General features: G+C 34.7%; 1 protein-coding gene across 3 annotated transcripts in view; it reads left to right on the top strand.

Annotated features, from left to right (window-relative positions):
- Positions 1-22288, top strand: part of LOC150096611 (breast cancer anti-estrogen resistance protein 1-like) — a 216716-nt gene that overhangs the window by 183251 nt on the left and 11177 nt on the right. For all 3 annotated transcript variants that reach the window (XM_090408380.1, XM_090408378.1, XM_090408379.1), the window contains exon 3: positions 7902-8049. In XM_090408380.1, coding sequence (XP_090264506.1) covers positions 7902-8049 — 148 coding nt within the window. The remainder of the gene's footprint in view (positions 1-7901; positions 8050-22288) is intronic.

Below are 22288 nucleotides of genomic sequence, written 5' to 3'. Positions count from 1 at the left end.
CATCTATCTCATCTTTTTTGTTCTCTGAGAAACCATTTATACTATCATTCACACTCTCACAATTTTCATGTACAACCTTGCCGTTTCTTGTCATATCCCTATTTCCTTCATTCTGAAGGTTGACAAAAATATCACACTCACGATCCGAAATACACTTCAATTCCGCATTCTCCCTACATTTTCTACACACATTCAATCCTTTATTATCATCTAACCACACTCCGACTGCACTCCGCAAAGCGTACATTTCACAGCTAGTACACTGACTCATTTCTTTTATGCTACCGTTCTTTGATAACGATGGCGAACCTTCATTACTGGCCGCCATTTTCCTTCGCACAGGTGCCATACTTATCTGTAACGTGTTTTGTCAAATTATACGTTATAACACCAAAAATAGACGCACTAAAATACGTAAGGCAAACAAAACAAAACTACACAATATTAAGTAATTTGTATCGATAACTGAAAATGATACTTATCTTATCTGGAGCTTGCACTAACACTACACATTACGAATTCATCTAGCGGCGACTTCCCGACATAGATTATGTTATAAAACACTTTAGTACACTAACCACGCTAATAAAGCTCCAATAATATACCAAAATTAAACACTTAAGTCCATTAAATTGAATCCAAAACACCAATAAATCAACAAAAACCACAATTCTCTCAGGAGCTCTCCGATAGCACAATCATTTCTGTACTCTCACTCAAACCCTCACTAAACAACACTTTCTCCAAACATCTAGTTCCAAACTATTCAAATGTAGTCCACCAGGCATATATGACTCCTTCCATCCATTAAATTCACTCCATACGTCTATAAACTGCACACTATTCCTCCTGCACAATCTCTCATTGATTCATTAGCAGTCATGGCCCTTCTTCTCAACTCTGTCCTGTCATACCAAGACAGCAGACTCACAATCTTTACTTTCTTACTCTTCATTTATGCTTCTTTCAACACTTTCACATCCTCCTTCATGGCATATTTCTCCCCTTTCAAATCATTTGTTCCCACCAAAACAATCAACTCTTTCATTTCTCCCTTCTGCAAAGTAAGCTTCATTAACATCCTTAATCTTTGCACCTGAGAAACATGCATTCATAATTTTCTCATAATTATCCCTCTTATCATTGAATCTCCATACAATATCTACTCCCTATTTCCAGTTTCTCACACTTTCAACTTTCCCCATTCCCCTGCCTGCTGTCCCACACAACAATCATTTCTATAGTTGCTTTAACTCACATTTTGTACTGTGAAGGGCACCAGATAAATGTGCTACTTCACTCCTTACTTGACACCTCATCATCCAGATTACTTTCAGCCGCTTCATGTTCTCATTCATATTTTGTGCACTAGCATCCGCTACTTCCACATTCTCCAGAACACGTTTTGCTTTCTTTATATTGCTAATATTTGTCACTTCATTTTCTCACTTTACACATTACTCACATTTCTTGCACTTGCACACAAAACATTTATGACTCTCTCTCCACCTTTGCTTTTGTACCATAACCTATTCACTCTTGGCAATGAATACATACACTACATTGTACAAAATCCCTATGCTAAACTAGGTGAACAAGGAAGTCTTGGCCACCATTTTCCTTGTACATGTCAGTATTATGAAAAAATGCTTTCTAAATGATATCCTGTATAAAATTTTTGAAATGCACATACACACTGAACTTTACAGTCTAAAGTAAGATATCATTATTATTATTATTACTGACACCTCCAAGGAGTCCAAACTTATCGAGGGAGGGTACATACTCTACAATTCTCCACCTCCACCCGATCCGCCAAGTACAGCGAAATGCATCTTCTACATCAACAGAATCTACTGCCCATTACCACCACTAGTATTTTCACAGGCAATTACAAACATCCATGCCCATGGTGGGATTTGAACTCGCAGCCTTTTGGCTGGAAAGCAGATATGCTAACCACTTGGCCAAGCAGGCTGGAAAGATATAACCAAAAATAATGTCTAAAATTACTAATATTCACTCAAATAAAAGACATCTGTAGGATATGAGGAACACCATTTCTACTCTGCACTATGCTAGCATCACCATTATATTTCATTTATTTAATGCTTTAGTTGACATTACATTAGGTCTCTGCTGATTACAGTAGAAGTAGATCCTTCCCTATGTAGAACAGTGAGTTAGCAGTTATACTCTGTATTATTTATCAGAACTGTTGAATTACTTCTGTCTCTTGGTCATGATGTATGAAGGCCTAAAAATATTAATATATTAAACAGTTCCTTGCCAGATGTTTTTTTTATCTACTTTAGTAGATGCTTTGCTTTAGTAAATGATTATCAAGGCAGAATGGAAATTAAATCCATAATAAATAATTTTGCTTGTAGTCACTGCAGCTTTTAATGCTTCAATTCCATGTGATATTGCAGTATTTACAACATTGTGTGTTCACTGCACACAACCCACATCATGCTCACCTTGATGATTATTGCAAAAACAGTACAGTACACAAATCAACAGTCATTGAAATTAGAGTTGCTACTGGTTTCTTATAAATGCAATATGTTCATTTGAGCACTGTATGCTACTTACAAACTGTATATTTATTGGCAGTTCTATATCATATCTATATGTGTGCTATTGCAACAAAGCACTTTATTTTTAATTTTAACCCATAATGTATACAACATATTTTCTCTGCATAGTCATTTTAAATATGACTACCAGTGCACTGCCTATTAAAACCTATGACAACTGTATTAAGTTTTGAGACACTAAGATGCATCTTGTAAGACGTTTTTCCTTTGGTGGACAGAAATATGATATTTTATAAGAGACAACATAGTTTTGTGAAGGATAGGTCTTGACTTAGTAATTTCCTTACTTTTTATAATAAAATGACAATAGAGTTTGATAAGGGAAATGGCTACTTGGTGATACTGCTGAACTTTGCAAAGGCATTTGACAAGATTCCACATAAAACTCTGTTGCATAAATGGGAGCAAATGGGGATGACCGATCACTGTAGAAGGTTTCCCCTTACCTGGAGCATCTGTTGTCTCAGGATGCCATTTTTAGACTTGTCTGGCAATTCTTGGATATGCTGGGGCACAGTCCACTAAAGTTTCACACAAAGTTTGGTGAATCTCAGTTGTGGACTTTTCTTGCAGCATGAAAAACTTGATGATGGCCCACACTCTGTCGTCTCTTCTTCGAATTTCTTCAAAACCTCTGTCTGACATGTCTTTTTATATATCCTTAAAGAAAAAGAACAAATTATTACAATTTGATGAAACATGGGGATTAAAGGGTTTTAAGATATGTTCTTTCTTGTGGTTATATCAGTTGCTTTAATATAATTTTTGTTCTAAGTTTATCAGAACTTTTCAGCCTCTCACATATATTATTAAAGAGGTTCTATAGGATTGACAATGAAGACTTTTTTTTCCCCTTCAGTACAAGGCAGGAAGGGAGAGTACGGGGCTACCCATAGAAACTGTATCTGGTATTAGGACTAGATTTTTTGCTTGGAGGGTGGTGAATGAGGGGAATGGATTGCCAGAGGTGATTGTGAATACTTAAATGAGGTTAAGAAGTATGATAAGTATTGTGTGAATAATGGGTCTCCTGCAATGAGGCCTCTACTCCATGGAGATGCCTGTATAATAATTATATTGACAAGGAATTATATTTTTGTTTTAACCCTTACCCAAGTGTAAGCTAACAAAGCCTGCATATGAAGTATCTTCACAACTAGTTTACTTGTATATCCATTAACTTCACAGCAGTTGCCTTAGTATCCTAATAATGCAAAGAACACTTCCTTTTGAACATGTATATTGTTTTGCATTATGGGGGGGGGGGGAGCTGCCCAGATTGGGATATTAAGGCACGTGAAGTCAACAGCCTGTATGTACAAGAAGACTGGTCATGAAGATACTTCATGTGCATACTTTGCTTACACTTCAGTAAGGATAAAAACAATAATATGTCAAGTATAACTTAAGAAACACCTTAATCTAAATTCCATATTTCATTTACCTTATATTACATATGTTTAATTTCGTCTGGATTAAAAAAAAAAAATTACAATATGCATTTTAACTATCATTGTTTATAGGTATATATATCCAGCATTTCATAAAGTTGGACATATACCAAACACGCAGCATGGGGTGGGTAAGAACAGGCATTTCAGTTTTAGGTAATTACCTAACGTATTTTGTTATATCCTTGTATGCATTTTGTTATGTAATGAACCAATTATTATTTATTATTATTATTACCCCAAGACCTCATGGAGTCAAAGACTCATCTGGGAGGTCCTGTTATCACACATACATATGATCGTACCATGTCTTAAACACACTCAAACTCCTTGCAGACACCACACTCTCAGGCAAGGCATTCCAGTCATTCACAACTCTGCACAAAAAAAACCTGCCTCTCACTCCCCTACTCACACCCTCTTTATACAGTTTACAGGGCTGATCTCTGGTTTTCCCCTGATCTCCCACTATTCTCTGTAGAACTTCTCCACCACTGATCTTATAACAACCCCTTACCAACTTGTAGGTCTCTATCATATCTCCCCTCTTCCTCCTCTCCACCAGACTCTGCAAATTACATCTTCTCAATCTTTCCTCATACTCAACATTCCAGGTCAGAAACTACCTTAGTCAGTCGCCTCTGGACCCTTTCCAACATCTCTTCATCCTTCTGAAAACCCGGTGACCAAATCTGAGGACAATAGTCCATGTGTGGCCTTATCAAAGCCTTATACAACAGAACAAGAATCTCCCTACTTCTACATGTCAGTGTCCTCCGCATCGTTCTCAGAAGCCGTTGTGTTGTCTTCACAATTTTGGCGATGTGTCCCCTGAATTTTAGATGCTTATCCACTAGCACCCCCAGATCTCTTATTTCCTCTACCTCCAACAATATATTCTCACCAAGCATAAATTCTGCATCCCATCTTTGTTTTCCAAATTTTAAAACCTTACATTTTGCAACATTGAACTCACATCCCCATTTCCGTGCCCAATCACTCAATTTATTCAAGTCTTCTTGCAAGGCCACAACATTCTCACTACTCTTTATGGTTCGTCCCAACTTTGCATCATCAGCAAACAACTGAACATCTCCATCCAAATCTTCGCCAATATCGTTAATGTACAAGTTAAATAGTAATGGCCCTAAAACAGACCCCTGAGGCACTCCACTAGTGACTTTCCTTTTCCTGGATATCGCACCCCCATACACAACTTGTTGATACCTATCAGATAGCCAGTCTCCAATCTAATGCAGTAATCTAATAGCCAGTCTCCAATCTAATGCAGTAATCTAATATCCAACCCCATCTGCTCTAGTTTGACTGTCAACTTATCATGAGGTATTCTATCAAAAACTTTTGCGAAATCCAAGTATATTACTGTGTATCCTTCTCCTCTGTCCAAGGAAGCAGTCACTTTATTGTAATAAGTAAGTAGTTTACTAAAACATGACCTCCCTTTAGCAAATCCATGCTGTCCATCAAAGATTATACCATTGTTGTCAACCCAACTCTGGATCCTAGTTCTCACAAGCTTCTCCAACAACTAAACCACAACACCTGACACACAGATAGGCCTATAGTTTGATGCTTGAGTTCGATCACCTCCTTTATGAAGTGGCACAATCTTGCCCTCCTTCCACTCTTTAGGAACTTGACTAAGTGCAAGACTCATATTAAAAAAATATGTCAAGGCAGGCATCAACTCCCTGGCACATTCTTTCAGAATATGTGGTGATATATTATCAAGTCCCACAGCCTTATTTACATCTAGTTTACTCAACTCCCCATACACCTCTTGCTCACTTATAGTCAGTCTCTCCTCCCCATCATCAACTGCTCTCAATCTCTCCATGAATCACATTCACAAGATTGAAAGATCTTTATGAACTGCTCATTAAGTATCTCCACCACACATTCTGCAACAGCTGTCTTTATACCATTTTCTCCAATCAGTGTCATTCTTCCATAATCATTCTTTCTTTTGCTGGCTATATATCGAAAGAAGTCCCTAGGATTCTTTTTTGGCTTCATTAGCTAACTACTGTTCATACCCCTCTTTAGCTACTCTCACCAACCAAGTCACCCTCCTTGCCTGGTCTTTGTAGACCTCATGAAATTGGTTATTTCCACTTCTCTTATTCTGCCTCCACAATGCCCTTTTTCTCTGTATCGCATGCTTAATCTCTTTATTCATCCATCTCACACCTACCTTATTTAACCTTCTCACCCTTGGAATACATTTAGACATTGCATCTACTAGATAGTTTTTGAAAATCCCCCAAGCTACATTGATCTCTTTTCCAGCTAACTCCTCATTCCATGCTACACCCGCAAGCTGTCCCCTGAGCTCTTCATAATCACCCCCCCCCTTCTGGTTCCACATATACCCTTTTCTCACAGGGGTCCTTGTACTGCTGGCAACCACCCAGGTAATCACCTCATGGTTACTCTCACCAATTGGTGGATGATTTGACACCTCATTTATAATTACATCCTCTGATGAGATGACCAAATCCAAGATCCTTAATCCTCCTGTGCCCTCTGTTACATACTGTCTGAGGTAGTTATCCCTCAAAAACTCAAGAAACTCATTTTCTTTACTTCCAGTTGCTATTTCATCATTCCAGTCTATATAGCCATAATTAAAATCGCCCATAATGATCACCCTTTTCTTATTTGCTTGGCTAATTTGACTATACATTTCACTATCACCACCATCCACATTACCAGGTCTATAACAACATCCCACCAAATATTTGATTCTATTCACCTCTATTTCACACCACACTGCCTCAAAACCACTGGCCCTATTTCAAGAGTTATGTCCATACAAGGCAGATATCAATAGCACTCACCTTCCCTTTTTACCCCTTCTATCCTCACGTAACATATCATACCCTTCCATCTCTATTCCTGTCAGGATGTCGTCTTCATCCAACCATGTCTCACTTATTCTGACAATCTTTGGGTGAACAGATGCAATTAGTGCAACCATTTCATCTGCCTTGTTTCTTATATTGTAGCATTTGTATACAAACACAACAGCTCATTTCTGGATCTACAGCTAGTTCCACTGATACCACTCACTCGATGTGATCTCTCCATGCTAGACTGGGGCCATTTCCCTTTCTGCTTCTTCATTTCAGAACCCTTTTCAATTCCAACTGTTTCCTCTTGATCCCTGGTCATCCCATTCCTTTCCTGCCTACACATGCTCTCACCTCCTCTTGGAGCATCCACCTTTCTCATGCTGTGTACCCCTGTCCACCCTGAGCCTCCCCGTTTCCCTGCTCCTCTTGCACACCCATTCTCTCATTTTCTATACTCATACCACTCACTTCCCCATTCATAACCACTTTTTCAATCTCTCCTGCTCTTCCACATCACTCCCCTCTCGATCTGTATTCTCCTTCATTCTCTCTATTCATTTCTCTACCTTCCAGCAGCAGTCTCTCCAAGTGACTCACACCATAAACACTCAAATGCAGTCCATCGCTCCCATACAGCTCACTTCGTCCCTCAAACTCATTCCACACATTAACAAACTGTACTCCCATCTCCTCACACATTTCAGCCAGCATATCATTCATAATCCTTGCTCTCCGCCTCATTTCATCACAGTCATTCCTGGGCAACACACTGACTACCCTTCCTGTCACACTATTTTCTTTTATCCTTCCAAGCAGCCTCCTGATAAACATTCTGACATGCTCTTTGTTCTCTCTCAAATCATTTGTACCAATTAATACTATTAACTCTTTTGCTCACTTTTTTTTTGAACCTATTAAAATAATATTTGTAAAAATGTTTCTTTATATTCTAACCAGACATTTTGTTTCTGTAGGTTATCACTCCTCAGAAGTTTGGAGACATATATTTATATGATGCTCCAGTGGGCATAAGAACATTTGAGAAAATAGAATTATGTCGTTATAGTTCTGTGCCTGTGCCATACCAGGGTCATGGCAATGATGCATCTATGGATAGACAAGGTATATCAGTTTTTGTCTTTATGTATTTTACAAAATTTGTCAAGGAATTTCCTAAACAGTAATAGCTACCAAGTATGGTAGCTATTACTGTCAAATAGCCTGGTATTAAGTTTTAGATGGTTTTGTAACCAGGATATAACCCTGGGGGTGGGGTGAGATTTCCCTTCTTCTACAACATTATTAGTATTATTATTACAGTAACCTTCATGGAGTCAACAGACTCATCATGGGAGGCCCACTCAACCAGCAACATATCTATCATAATGAAATTTGAAATTATTTATGCTCCCTGCGTTCAAAGTGCACTCCAGCAATGCATTCCACTCACCAACAACTCTTCATGTAAAAAAATCTACTCCTCACATTCTTCTTCACCACATCTTTATACAACTTCCAGGGAAAGCCTCTCATTAGTCGACTCTTTTTATAATTTCTTCTGCAATTAATCTGGTAGAATCCCTTAACTTGAAGGTTTCTATCATCTTCTCTTTTCCTCTTATGACAATGAAAACTAGGTGACCAAATTTGTGAACAATATGGTTGTATGGTTGGACCAATGCCTTATTATAGATGCATCGCCACTTTCTTATCCTTACATATCAATGTAGTTTTTGGTATGTGTTGTGAACACATTTTGATATGTGTTGTGAACACATTTCACAACATGTGCAATGTTCCCTCGGAACATTGCAAGTCTACCACCACCCCAAGATCCCAAATCTCATCCACTTCCTGAAGTACAGCTTCACCGATACTATACATAGCATTATATCTCTGCACCCCAACTTGCATTTATTAATATTAAAACAACAACCTCCAGTCATCTGTCTAAGCTAAAAATCTACTCAAATCTTCCTGTAGAGAATTAACATCAACAATACTCCTGATAATTCTATCTAGCTTTACATCATCACAATGCCGCACTGTGTGGTTGTGCAGATTGTGCACACCACAAGGGCGCTTGAAGATAGGGACGCCATTTCACCATCGGAAATAATAAAAAAAATATAAATTTTCTTATTTTTGAATTATATCGTACTATATAAATTACACAATTACAAATTATAGTTAATGCAATAAAAATGAAATTTTAAATCAGTCAAATTATTATGAATTCTTAATTATTATTGTTTTTTTATTATTATTTCGGGCAACTCCAAGGAGTTGACAGACTCATCGAGGGAGGCCCTAACATCATGTCAAGAACAACTATTCGACATTCACACAATATCTATCATACCTCGCCTTGAACTCATTCACAGTCATAACACCCACAACAGACTCTTGCAGTTTATTCCACTCATTCACCACTCTTCAAGTAAAAAAACCTAGCTCTAACACCCCTGCTAACCACATCCTTGCCCAGCTTCCATGTATGGCCCCTAGTCCTCCCACCACCACCAGTCCTATTCTCAAAAATATCTTCTGGATTAATCCTATAGAAACCCTTCAGTAATTTGAATGTCTCAATCATATCATCCCTTTTCCACCTATCAACCAATTTTTGCAACCCACAAATCTTCAAACTGTTCTCATAAGGTTCGTTCCACAGACCTGCTATTATCTTGGTCACTCGTCTCTGGATCCTCTCCACCTCCTCCCCATCAAGAAGAAACCCTGGCGCCCATATCTGGGCACAGTAGACTAGATGGGTTCTTATCAAGGCTCAATATAGTGGAACAATAACTTATTTGTCTCTGCTTGTTAAAGTATTTTTCAGCAACCAAGTGATTTGATGAGCTGATTTAGCCACTTTTGCAATGTGCCCTCTAAACTTCAACTCCCTATCCACCAACACTCCCAAATCCCTGGCCTCATCAATCTCCTGGAGTACGGTTCCACCAATGTGATATACTGCTGCTTATCTTTTCACTCCAAAATGCATAACTTTACACTTTGCCACATTAAATTGACATCCATTTTCCCTAGCCCAGTCCTCCAAACTATCCAAATCATCCTGCAAAATTTTGACATCCTGTGCACTCACAATTGCTCCACCCAACTTTGCATCATCAGCAAACAAGTGAACACTTCCTCTCAGACCCTTTCTATATCGTTAATGAACAAATTGAAAAGTAGTGGTCCAAGAACAGAACCCTGCGGCACACCACTAGTCACAAGCCGTCTTTTGGACTCTACTCCTGAATAAACCACTCTCTGGTATCTCTCCATCAACCACCCTCCTATCCATCTCACCAACCCTATATCCATCCCCATCTGCTCCAGTTTACTGATTAGAGTTCCATGTGATATCCTGTCAAAGGCCTTGGCAAGGTCCAGTAGAATCACTGTAAACCCGTTACCCTTATCCAGTTCAGCCGTCACTGTGTTATAAAACGTGAGCAAGTTACAGAGGCATGATCTACCCTTCACAAAACTATGTTGTTGCCCATACAGTATCCCATTTTCATCTATCCAATCCTGTATTCTTCTCTTGACTAATTTCTCCAAGACCTTGACAACGATTTCTGATATGCTAATCGGTTGGTAATTTACAACAGCAGTCTTGGAACCTCCTTTATGCAGTGGAACTATTTTCCCCTCTTTCCACCCCCTCAGGACTAACCCAGACCTGAGACTCAAATTAAACAAAATGGTCAAGGGAACTGACAATTCTTTAGCTGCTTCATGTACAATACGAGCTGGTATACCATCCAATCCCACAGATGTATTGACATTGAGGTTTTTCAATAGACTACTCACCTGCACTTCATTCACCACAATTCCCATATAATCTATTGGTTCATTCATTTCTGCAATGTCACCACCTGGAAGATATATTCTTGCAAAGTGCTCACTCAGTAATTCAACTATATCAACTGATTCGGTTACCTCCCTACTATCGGCATTCTTTAAAATCATTCTGCCATATACATTTTTTCTTTTACTTGCAACATATCGAAAAAACTGTTTAGGATTCTCTTTAGCCTGCATGCCCAATGTTCCTTCGTAATCCTTTTTTGCTTTTCTTACCACACTTGTTACCCTTCTGGCCTGCGCTTACCATTCATGTTCCTGTCGGTCACCTTTCTCCTTAAATTCCCTCAATAGTTGTTTCTTTTTTTGCAGCTCAAGCTCAATGATGTTATTCATCCATTTAACCCCTACTTGATTTATTATTCGGACTCTAGGTATATAGTCAGCCATTGCTTCATGCAAACATTTCTTAACCACCTCCCATGCACTATCAACTTAATATTTTTAAGTTAAGGGGAATTTAAGGAGAAAGGCGACCGACAGGCACATGAACGGTATAAAGCGCAGGCCAGAAAGGTAACGAGTGTGGTAAGAAAAGCAAAAAACGATTACGAAAGAACGTTGGCCATGCAGGCTAAAGAGAATCCTAAATATTATAATAATAATCTAACAATATTTTTAACTTAATACATCACCAGTTTTATTATAATTTGTTTGAAGTGAAACACTATCAATATTACCACAGATTTTATTTCACAGGGTCGACTCAGTGAAAATTTTATAAATATTTTCGATTGTTTATTATATTTTTAGTGGAAATTGTTAGTTTAAGACAGACTGTGAATTCATTCTTATGCTGTGCTTTGCCCAGTACCATCGACAGGATGTAGCATAGAGGCAGCCTGCCTCACGGCTGCTTAATAAGGGCGCTCGTTCAGCCGTATTACAGTAAAAGATATTTTACAAAAATACAGCGTTTAGTTTACCAAATAAAAAAGGCACCATTTCCCATTGACAGTTAAATATGTGTTATTATATTTTATTAATAAAAAAAATTATAGTCATACATACTAAAACTAAACATTTTAGAACCCCACTTATTAGATACTTAAGGAAACAACCCATAAAGTATCATACGATGTCTTCTTCTTCTTCTTCCTAACATGGAATGTAGGCCATGTGGCCTGTTCCGGTCTCACGCCATCTCTTTCTTGGTCTTCCGATTCTTCTTTTTCCACTTATTTTGTATCTGTATAATATTTTTGGTAGTCTGCTGTTGACCATTCGATTTAAATGTTCTAGCCATTTTTGTTTATACTGTCTTATGTAGTAATTAATTGGTTTGATTTTTAGGGATTGTAAGATTTCTTCATTTGTTTTGTGGTCCCACTTGGTATATCCAGCTGTTTTTCTGAGGAACTTCATTTCTGCTGTTTGAATTTGTTTTTCATCTTTCCTTTTCATGGTCCATGTTTCGCTTCCGTATAGTAGAGTTGGTTTTGACAAGACATTATATAGTCTGATTCTAGTGTGTTTTTGTACCAGGGATGGCTTAAATATACTGTTTATTATGCCATTTACTTTGACAAAGTTTGATATTTTAGTGCCTATGTCTTTTTCTTCTTCGTATGATAGATCACATCCCAAGTATCTGAAAGTGTTTACTTGTTCTAGTATTTTATTATCTATCACTATTTTACTTCTTATTGGGTTTTCTCCTTTGAATGCCATTATTTTTGTTTTTTCTTTGGATATTGTCATATTATATTGCTTTGAGATATCATTTAATGATTTTAATAATCTTTGTAAGTCATCTTCTGATGTAGCTAATACTATTTGATCATCTGTAAATAGTAGTGTATCTATCTTCATTTGCGGGGTCATTTGTATACCAAATGGGTTATGCTGTTTCCAGATTGTTAATATTTCATTTATATATATATTGAAAAGCAGAGGTGAGAGGGTACATCCTTGTCGTACTCCTCTTGATATATCTTTCCATTCTGAGGTGTGTTCTAATTTAACTGCTATTTTATTTCCTGTATATATTGAATAGATTGTAAAAGTTGGTTTGGTATGTTTAAATTGGTTAATATTTTAAACAATTTTTGTCGACTAATTTTGTCAAAAGCTTTTTCATAATCAATAAACGCCACATGTGTTTCTTTTTGAAATTCTCTTCTCTTTTCTATTAATAATTTTAAAGTAAAAATTGGATCTATGCAGGATCGGCCTTTTCGGAAGCCATTTTGTTCTTCTAGTAATTTGTTTTCTACAATGCTGCTTAGTTTCTCTTTTAATATTCCTGCATATATTTTATATCCTGTATTCAGCAGGCTAATTCCCCTTATAATTATTGCAATTGTCTTTATTTCCTTTTTTATAGATTGGGATGACCAGTGCTTTTTTCCAAGAGTTAGGGGTTTTTCCGGACATCCAAACCGTATTAAAAAATTTCAAAAGTCTTTCATTAAATTGTTCACCTGCATTTTTGTATAGTTCTATATTTATATTGTCTTCTCCTGGCGTTTTCCTATTTTTCATCTTCTTTATTATATTTTTCAGTTCTAACATTGTGATATTTTCTATTAGGTCATTCTTTGTCTTATAAAATTTTAATTCATTGTTCTCATCTGTCCAGAGATTTTGGAAATAGGTCACCCATTTTTCTAAATCTATTGTTTGTATTTTTATCTTTTCTTTTATTTCTTTATTCATGTATTTTATTACTTTATAGGTTTTGGGTTGTGGCTTAAATAAATCCTTTTCTAGTTCTGTTACGAAATTGTTCCATCTTTCTCTATGTTTTTTCCTTACTTCTCGTTTTGCAATTGCACTATTTCTTTTATACTCTATTTCTGCCTCTATTGTTTTGGAATTTAGCCATTTCTGGTAACTGTCCTTTTTGGTTTTTATTATATTTTCTATTTCTTTGTTCCAGTCTCGTAGTCCTCTTTTTCTAATCCATTTGTGCTTTATTCCTAAGGTTTCTGTTGTTGCTTTTGTGAGAATTTGTTTCAAATTTTCCCATTCATCTTCTATGTCCCTTGATTCATGTGTGGTTTCTGTTTTTAAGTTTGTGCATTTTTGATATTGTAGTCTAACTTGAGGATCCTGTAATGAAGAAATTTTGTAGCTTGGCTGGTAAGAATTTTCAATTCTATGTGTTTTTAGCCACTTTGGTTTAAAACGAATTTTTGCTGATACCTTATAATGATCAGAGTTTAATTCAAAGCCTCAATATGCTCTTACATCTAAAATTAACTCTGCTAATTTAAAATTTGTTATAACATAGTCAATTACTGATTTGTATCCTCTGGCTGACCAAGTATATTTATGTATTTCCTTGTGTTTAAACATTGAATTCATTATTCTCATATTATTATAAATGACAAAATCGCGCAATCTGCGACCATTTTGATTACATGTATCTTCGCCAAATTTACCTATGTTTGTTTTGTATTTTTTGTTTCCTATTCTGGCATTTAAATCTCCTGCTAGCAGTAAATAGTCAGTTTTGTTTGTTTTATCTATGGCATTCTGTAATTCTTTATAAAATATATTACTGTCTTCTTTTTTTCCCTCTTCTGGTGCATATGCACCAATTATTGTTATGTGGCCTCTTAATGTCTTGAGTCTAATTTCTATTAGTCTTTCATTCAAATAGTTGTAATATACAATATTGTTCTTTAGGGATTTATGTACCATAATCATTATACCTGCTTTTGCTCTTTCTTCTTTTTTTACCCCACTGTAGATTTGTATATAGTTGTTTGTTTCTTTTGTACCTTTTTGTTTTTTCTTTGTTTCTGTTACTATACATATTTTTATGTTAGCTTGGTTTAGTTGTTTATAAAGTTCTTCTTCTTTGTGTGCAATGCTTCTCACATTCCATGTTGCAATCTTCATTATGTGTTCCTTTTTCCAATTTCGTTTACCGTTTCCTGGGTTGCGGTCTTTTCCCTGACAGTCCGTCCGGCTTTTCTTTGCATGAAACTTGAAAGTATTTTGAATTTCCCCAGGGCAGGTAACTAACCTGTCGCTGGGTAAGTCCAGTGGTAGGGCTGCTACCTAACGCCTCTGGACAGGCAGATCTAACAGCATTTACTCTGTTAGGGTGTTAAGGTTATACCGCCCATACTCGGTCGCCAGTGCCTCGTTTGTACTTTTAGAACAGGATGGACCACGGGAAGGTGAGGTTGACATTTGAGTGGGAGAGGCTATGTATTGCGCTTCACCACCCCATCATACGATGTGAATTTCATAAACTTTTATAGTCTATATATATATACAGTATATATATTAAATTATATTATGCATGAATTCTCCTACTCAAATCGAGTCTATCTCCCCGAATTTCACATGGTAGCGATAACTCGCTCCCTGCAGTAAACAATATGCCATCCCCAACAGCCATTATACTGCAGAAACACAAAAACCAATTAGTTTTATCATGTCACTGGATAAGGTTCACAGACATTTGCAGACTGTGTGATGTGATATATATATATATATATATTTTTTTTTTAAATAATGAAACCTGTGGTGCAATCATAATTAAAAGAAACACATGTATTAACACAGTGAAAATTATTTTATTGTAAATATTTCATCCTAAGTATCTTAGGACATCATCAGTACAGTAGTTTAAAACAATAATAGGAATAACATACAGTTAGGGCACATGATTACAATAGAATCTCATTAAACGTGCGTAACGTGTTACAAAAAAATAAATAAATAAATAAATAAAATAATAATTATTTAACACAATTTTGTATGACAATTTCCCATACTTTAGGAATAGTAAGAACGTCGTTGCAGTTTAAGTTTGGTCTGTGTAGTAGGGCTTCAGAACTTTCTTTGTATAAACGTTCATGTTTATATAAAGATCTATGTAAAAGTTTTAGACTTTTCCAAATGGATCCTATGGTTATATATAGGATCCATTGGGAAAAGTCTAAACTTTTACATAGATCTTTATATAAACATGAACGTTTATATAAGAAAGTTCTGAAGCCCTACTACACAGACCAAACTTAAACCGCAACGATGTTCTAATTATTCCTAAAGTATGGGAAATTGTCATACAAAATTGTGTTAAATAATTTTTTTTTTTTTTTTTGTAACACGTTACGCACGTTTAATGAGATTCTATTGTAATCATGCACCCTAACTGTATGTTATTCCTATTATTGTTTTAAACTACTGTACTGATGATGTCCTAAGATACTCAGGATGAAATATTTACAATTAAATAATTTTCACTGTGGTTAATACGCGTGTTTCTTTTAATTGTGTAATATATTTCTCTACAAATAGTGCAATTACAGACAACTGGGAATATAAACACTAACTAATAAATCACATCCTTCCTCCAACAGAAACTGCTATATACACTCAAGCAAACCACATGTTGCAGGTGCAACGTATGGTTTTGCTTGACACAACCCCAGCCCGTCATGAACATGTTAAAACTAAGAAATATATAGTGAATGCATTTCAGATATTATGGAAATCGGTTTAAGAGAATTAGCATTTCAATTCAATTGTCAGCTTGTTTTGTTTGGGTTGCACGATCTTTTGTTAATACCGCACCAATCATATGCACTTCTTAATAGTTGCTTTTTTCTCTACTGGCCTACAATCACGCACATCTTTCACTTCTCATTAGTAATTTGTCAAGGATTGTTCATTACATATCTCAAGTCTTAAATTACTGGTAATTTTTGGTTGCACACAAAGAAACCACTCTCCAGGACAGAAGATGTAATGGAGAATTCTTGGTAAGTCATACCTATTTTCAGTTTTCTTTTCTGAAAACTTTAGTTTCCGAAAATCCCCGCATATATCGCAGCATGATTTTTTAGCTTTAATTTTGGGAAAAAAAGTGCGAGTTATAGTCAAGTAAATACGGTAATTTGTTTAGCTTTCAAATTGTTAAGTATGGATAATTGGTTAAAGACTGGATTTATAAAACGCACGAAAGCGAGCAATATAGCAGATATAGAAATAAGCAATTTCACTCCTCTCATTGATGATAAATTATTTATATTAAGTAAAAAATGTATAGTATCTTTATAAATTTTGTTCTATTAAAAATAAATTTTTTTTTTTGTTTAAATGTACATCTAAATTCAAATAAAACAGACATTTACAATGAAATATATTTTTATTTATTTATTATTATTATTATTTTGATAAGGGTATTTTGAAAAGGTACTTGGTAATAATGAAAATTAAAGAAGGGGTACATGGATATCTGAAGTTTCAGAAACACTGATCTATCCAAAAATATTTAGTCTGAAACATAGGTGTATATTATGATGGTCGTTTTTTTAAATTCCGCTTTGAATTTGGATAGATGAAATAGCGTCTATCCAAATATGCACTACTTACATTTTTTTCAGCGTCATTTCAATTTTGAATGTGAAACATATTGAGTGTATTGTGTATTCTGTGTTTAAGTGACTTTGGACAATTTTTGATAGACAAATAAAATTTTAAAGATAATAGTTTATAAATTATAAACATATTAATCAGCTGAGGGACCATAGCTAAAAATCCCGTATATATGCGGGGTAGACTATCGGCGCATCATGCTACCGCAGCTCAAATTAAATTAATAAACATAGGCTATTTATGAGCTATAAAACTCTTTACATGATCTAAGTTTGTTTACACATACTGACAATTGGCCCTTTCTTGACATTTTTGGTGTATTTTGCATCATTTCATTTTGTGCGTTACAGTAAGTGTAACGTACAAATTCACAAACAAAAGGCAACAGTGCAGTTGCCTTTTGTTTTATAAGATATATTTATTGTTGTTTAGTAAATTTTTTGTGAATTTGGATTATTATTCACGTAAAGTAAGTACATCTATTATATATTAAAGTGTTGTGTCCCAATTTACTATTATTGATTTTAACTACTAATTTCCTCTCATCTATGCTCGAGATATCACCAAAAAATTTACTAATACTTAAGTTATTTCTTCCCTTAGTACCCCTTTCTCCAAAAACAAGGAGAAAGAACTAAAATATGTCTGAAAGTGAAACAATGTTGCAGTCGTGACACTTTATCTCGTTTCTTAACACATTCATTTCCCCTGTGATTAGGTTCGTATTTTGAATGTGAAAAGGTTTATTAAAATCTTTAACATGGTACAATTCAGTTTTTGTGATTACTCAATTCAATGCTATACTAAATATTTACAAACTAACATTAGCTAATCACAAGTAATTAGGCTATGATCCTATAATAGGTATCACGATCATGCCGCCATAACAAATTCTACACTTAATTTCATATGACATGGACATATAAGATTAATTCACACTGTTTAACTATCCAAACCTAAGTAGATTAACTAAACCTTTTACTACACTAACACATAACTATGACATCTAAAATTTTCTATACATTACAATGGACATGCAAAATTCTTAGGACACGTAATTACTTATATAATATTCATATTAGCAAGCTTACTTTCATTATATTCTGTCAGATACTAAAGTCCTAGTATAAATTTTTCCTTGGTCACTTCAACAGTTCAGTATTAGAATAATGATAACTATTACAGATGAATTATAATTAACACGAGATATATTTTACAGTACCTTTCTTTCTTGATTTTTCCATATTGGCCTCTACCTTTTTCTGATCGAACTATCTTGGTATAACCTCTCCGATAATCTATGTTCCTTTTGGAATTGAACTATGCATACACAGTCTTAACCTCTCGTAACTTAGGACACACTTTGAATCATCTATATAACGGCTGTACAACTCGCAACGTGGACATCGATTTCTTTACTTCTTTCCCTTTCTCGTAGTTGTCACTGGAGTTGAAACACAAGAATAAGCTTTCTTTTCTTTGAGTATATGGCATTCTTCACTTCTTACATATGAAGTACGGAATCGAAATCCCGCTCACTTTCGTTTTCGTGTTGTGACGACAGAGATATATCCCCTATCTCGCCACTCAGGAAAACCGTGTGAAACCTATATGAAGGAGCTCGTGAAGAACTCTCCAGGAACAGAACCAAAAAAGCCTAAAAGTCCTAATGGGGGGGGGGTTTCCAACCCTTTTATACCTCCTTTCCTAACGGCACCCTATTTAACTTCTTTTCTCCGCCCCCTACTTGATTTTACTTCACCGACCAATTAGGGTGGCGTTTTTTCTGCCAAATGTCCTTTGGTTGGCGAACCCGTAACAGTCTTAATCTGGGAATTGGCCCTGAGCGATAGTCTGTTGGTTTTCTTTTGCTAGCCTCTAACTTAATCCCCTTTCCAAAATTTCTCTATGAACTTACTTAATATTTTAATCTCTAGCCTCTCACATACCATCTCTTATGACTAATCCTTTTCTGTCTTATTTAGTTAAATTTTCTCTTTTATATCATATTACAACATTAATATATTCTTTCTTTTTGTTAGTTAGTTCAACAAACACCTTTATATTTTATATATTTTATTGGGTGCAAGAATATTTCTTTTTCTTTTAATTAATTCATCTATTATCTTTTATGCAGGGTTTTTAATTTATTTATTCTTCATGTTACACCATGATAGCTGAGAATTCTACATTCTTAAGATATCAGGTGTAACAAAAGATACCAAGCAATTTTATAAACTAGGTTTTAATCCTTTTTTCCAAGTAAGCAAACAGACAAGTATGTCAAGTTTGTGCCTGCACATAGTGCAAGACTGAGGCAACTCTTGCAAGTATTTTCTATATCTATTATATTTTTGCTAAGTTTGAAAATCAGGCAACATTTAAGTCATTTACTAAAAATACACGAGACAAGTTCCGCGCACATTAAAAACTGTTCAAAATACAGCGAACTTAAAATGTCGTTGATTAAGAAATGCATTATTGATTGCTCACAACAAAGATTATACGAAACTGAGAAAAAATATTGGTAATCTGTTATAGAACGGTTAATCTACATAATACAATATTTATCAAGACAGCGTATAGCTTTTAGAGGTTCTTCACAGAAACTTTTTGAATATGATAACGGCAAACTGTCGCTAAATTTGATTCGATAATGGCAGAACGCTTGCATCGCATCCAAACATCACAAAAAAGGAACATTGTTTATTATTTAGGTGATAAAATACAAAATGAAATCATCCGTATAATTTCTGAAGCTATAAAACAAAAAAATTTTAGAAATGGTTAAAGAGGCAAAATATTATTCATTAATTCTTGACACTACTCCAGATATAAGCAACACAGAAACTGTCGCTAAATTTGATTCGATAATGGCAGAATGCTTGCATCACATCCAAACATCACAAAAAAGGAACATTGTTCATTATTTAGGTGATAAAATACAAAATGAAATCATCTGTATAATTTCTGAAGCTATAAAACAAAAAAATTTTAGAAATGGTTAAAGAGGCAAAATATTATTCATTAATTCTTGACACTACTCCAGATATAAGCAACACAGAACAATTATCTATTGTTATTAGATTTGTTAATCAAAATATAGCAGAAATTCATGAACATTTTTTGGGTTTTCAATCTGTGGAAGATACCACTTGGCAAGGACTATTTCAATTTATATAAAATTATTGAATATTAACATTTCAGATTTACGCGGCCAAGCTTATGATAATGGTTGAAATATGCGAGGCAAACATAATAGACTGCAGAAAAAAATCCTTGAAATAAATTCAAGGGCTTTTTTATTCCTTGTGCTGCTCATTCATTAAATTTGGTAGTTAATGATGCAGCTAAGATATCCCATGAAACTACATTTTTTGGAGGTAATACAGGAATTATATAATTATTTTTCAATATCCGTGAAGTGTTGGGCTATATTAAAAAAACATATTCGTGTTTTAAATTTGAAACCACTTCTGCTACTAGGTGGGAAAGTAGAGTAAAAGCAATAAAGCCACTTAAAAATAATATCAAGGAAATTTACCAGGCTCTTTTTGATATTACGGAAGATGAAACTAAAGATATCGGTTCTAGAGTTCAGGCAGACAACATAATTTCAAAGATTTATTAATTTAAATTTATTTGCTCTGTTCATGTTTGGTACGAAATCTTAAGTCTCGTAAATGTTGCAAGCAAAATAATGCAGAATCCGACATTTGATATAGGAAAAATTACAGAAAATCTTGATTATGTTATACAAGAATTAAATACTCGCTGAACAGACCAATATTTTGAAAATATTATTAGAACTGTAAAAGAAGTAGCAAACGATCTTAATATTGATTCTATTTTTCCAGACATTCGCAAAAGAACAAAAACAAAAATGTTTGGTTATGAAGCATCAGATGAGACAACGCATGATCCTAAACAAAATTTTAAAATTAATTTTTTCTTCGCAATTTTAGACATGACAATAACTTCAGCCGCGGAAAGATTCATACTCTTAAAACAACATAGCGAGTTAAAGTTATAAGAGACATTAGCAAATTAAAAGATTGGAGCGATGAAGATTTAATGAAACATTGTAAAGATTGGAGCGATGAAGATTTAATGAAACAATGTAAAGATTTGCACTTAAAACTGAGCGACAATCAAGATATTGATTTTATATTTATTTGAGGAATTAAAAACTTTGCAATGTTTTATTAAAAAAGAGTCGGCTCTTCAGGATGTTTTAAATTATATATACGAAAATAAATTAACTGATATATTTTCGAATACTGCGATTGTGATGCGTAATTTATTTAACATTACCGATATCCGTAGCATCAGAGGAAAGAAGTTTTTCAAAACTGAAACTAATAAAAAATTATTTGCAGTCAACAATGTCTGGAGAGAGTCTAATGGATTTATCAATTATATCAATTGAAAATAATATTATGGATTCATTCGACACTAAAGATATTATTTAAAATTTTGTCGCGGCTAAAGCAAGACAGATAAATATGTAAAATAAATCTATATTTATACTAATTGTTATATAGTTAAAAGCATATCTCCAAATTATCTTTGTTATGTTATATTTCTTTTTATATTATATTATGGGTATATATTATGTTAAAGATACCAAGCAATTTTATAAGCTAGGTTTTTTAATCCTTTTTCCCAAGTAAGCAAACAGACAAGTAAGTCAAGTTACTACGTGCAGCCACAAAACTTGACTTTCTTGTCTGTTTGCTTACTTGGGAAAAAGGATTAAAAAACTAGCTTATAAAATTGCTTGGTGTCTGCAACATAAAAGTAATTTTTGTTTATATATATATATATTCTGTTGTATTTATATATTAAGGAATAAACATTTTTATTATTAAAAATTCCTTATTAATGAATTTCAGTGATTACAATGTTCTACTACTGTTAAATAAAAATTATTTTTATGTATGCGTATAAATTGTTTTGTACTTTTAACAAAGTAAAATTTTTCATGGAAACTTATTTTATGGGGGCGCTGAAAAAAGTTTTGCACAAGGGCGCCTCCTACCCATGGCACAGCACTGCATCATCAGCAAACATTTGAAGATCCCTAGTCAGTCCATATGAAATATCATTGACAAATAAGTTAAAAAGGGAAAGAACAGAG

Source organism: Typopeltis vanoorti, chromosome 18 (genome assembly GCF_054136105.1).
Source record: "Typopeltis vanoorti isolate ZY-2024b chromosome 18, IOZ_Tvanoo_1.0, whole genome shotgun sequence".
Taxonomy (NCBI): domain Eukaryota; kingdom Metazoa; phylum Arthropoda; class Arachnida; order Uropygi; family Thelyphonidae; genus Typopeltis; species Typopeltis vanoorti.
The sequence above is the reverse complement of the archived record's forward strand: the minus strand, read 5'-3'. Positions and strand labels throughout refer to the sequence as shown.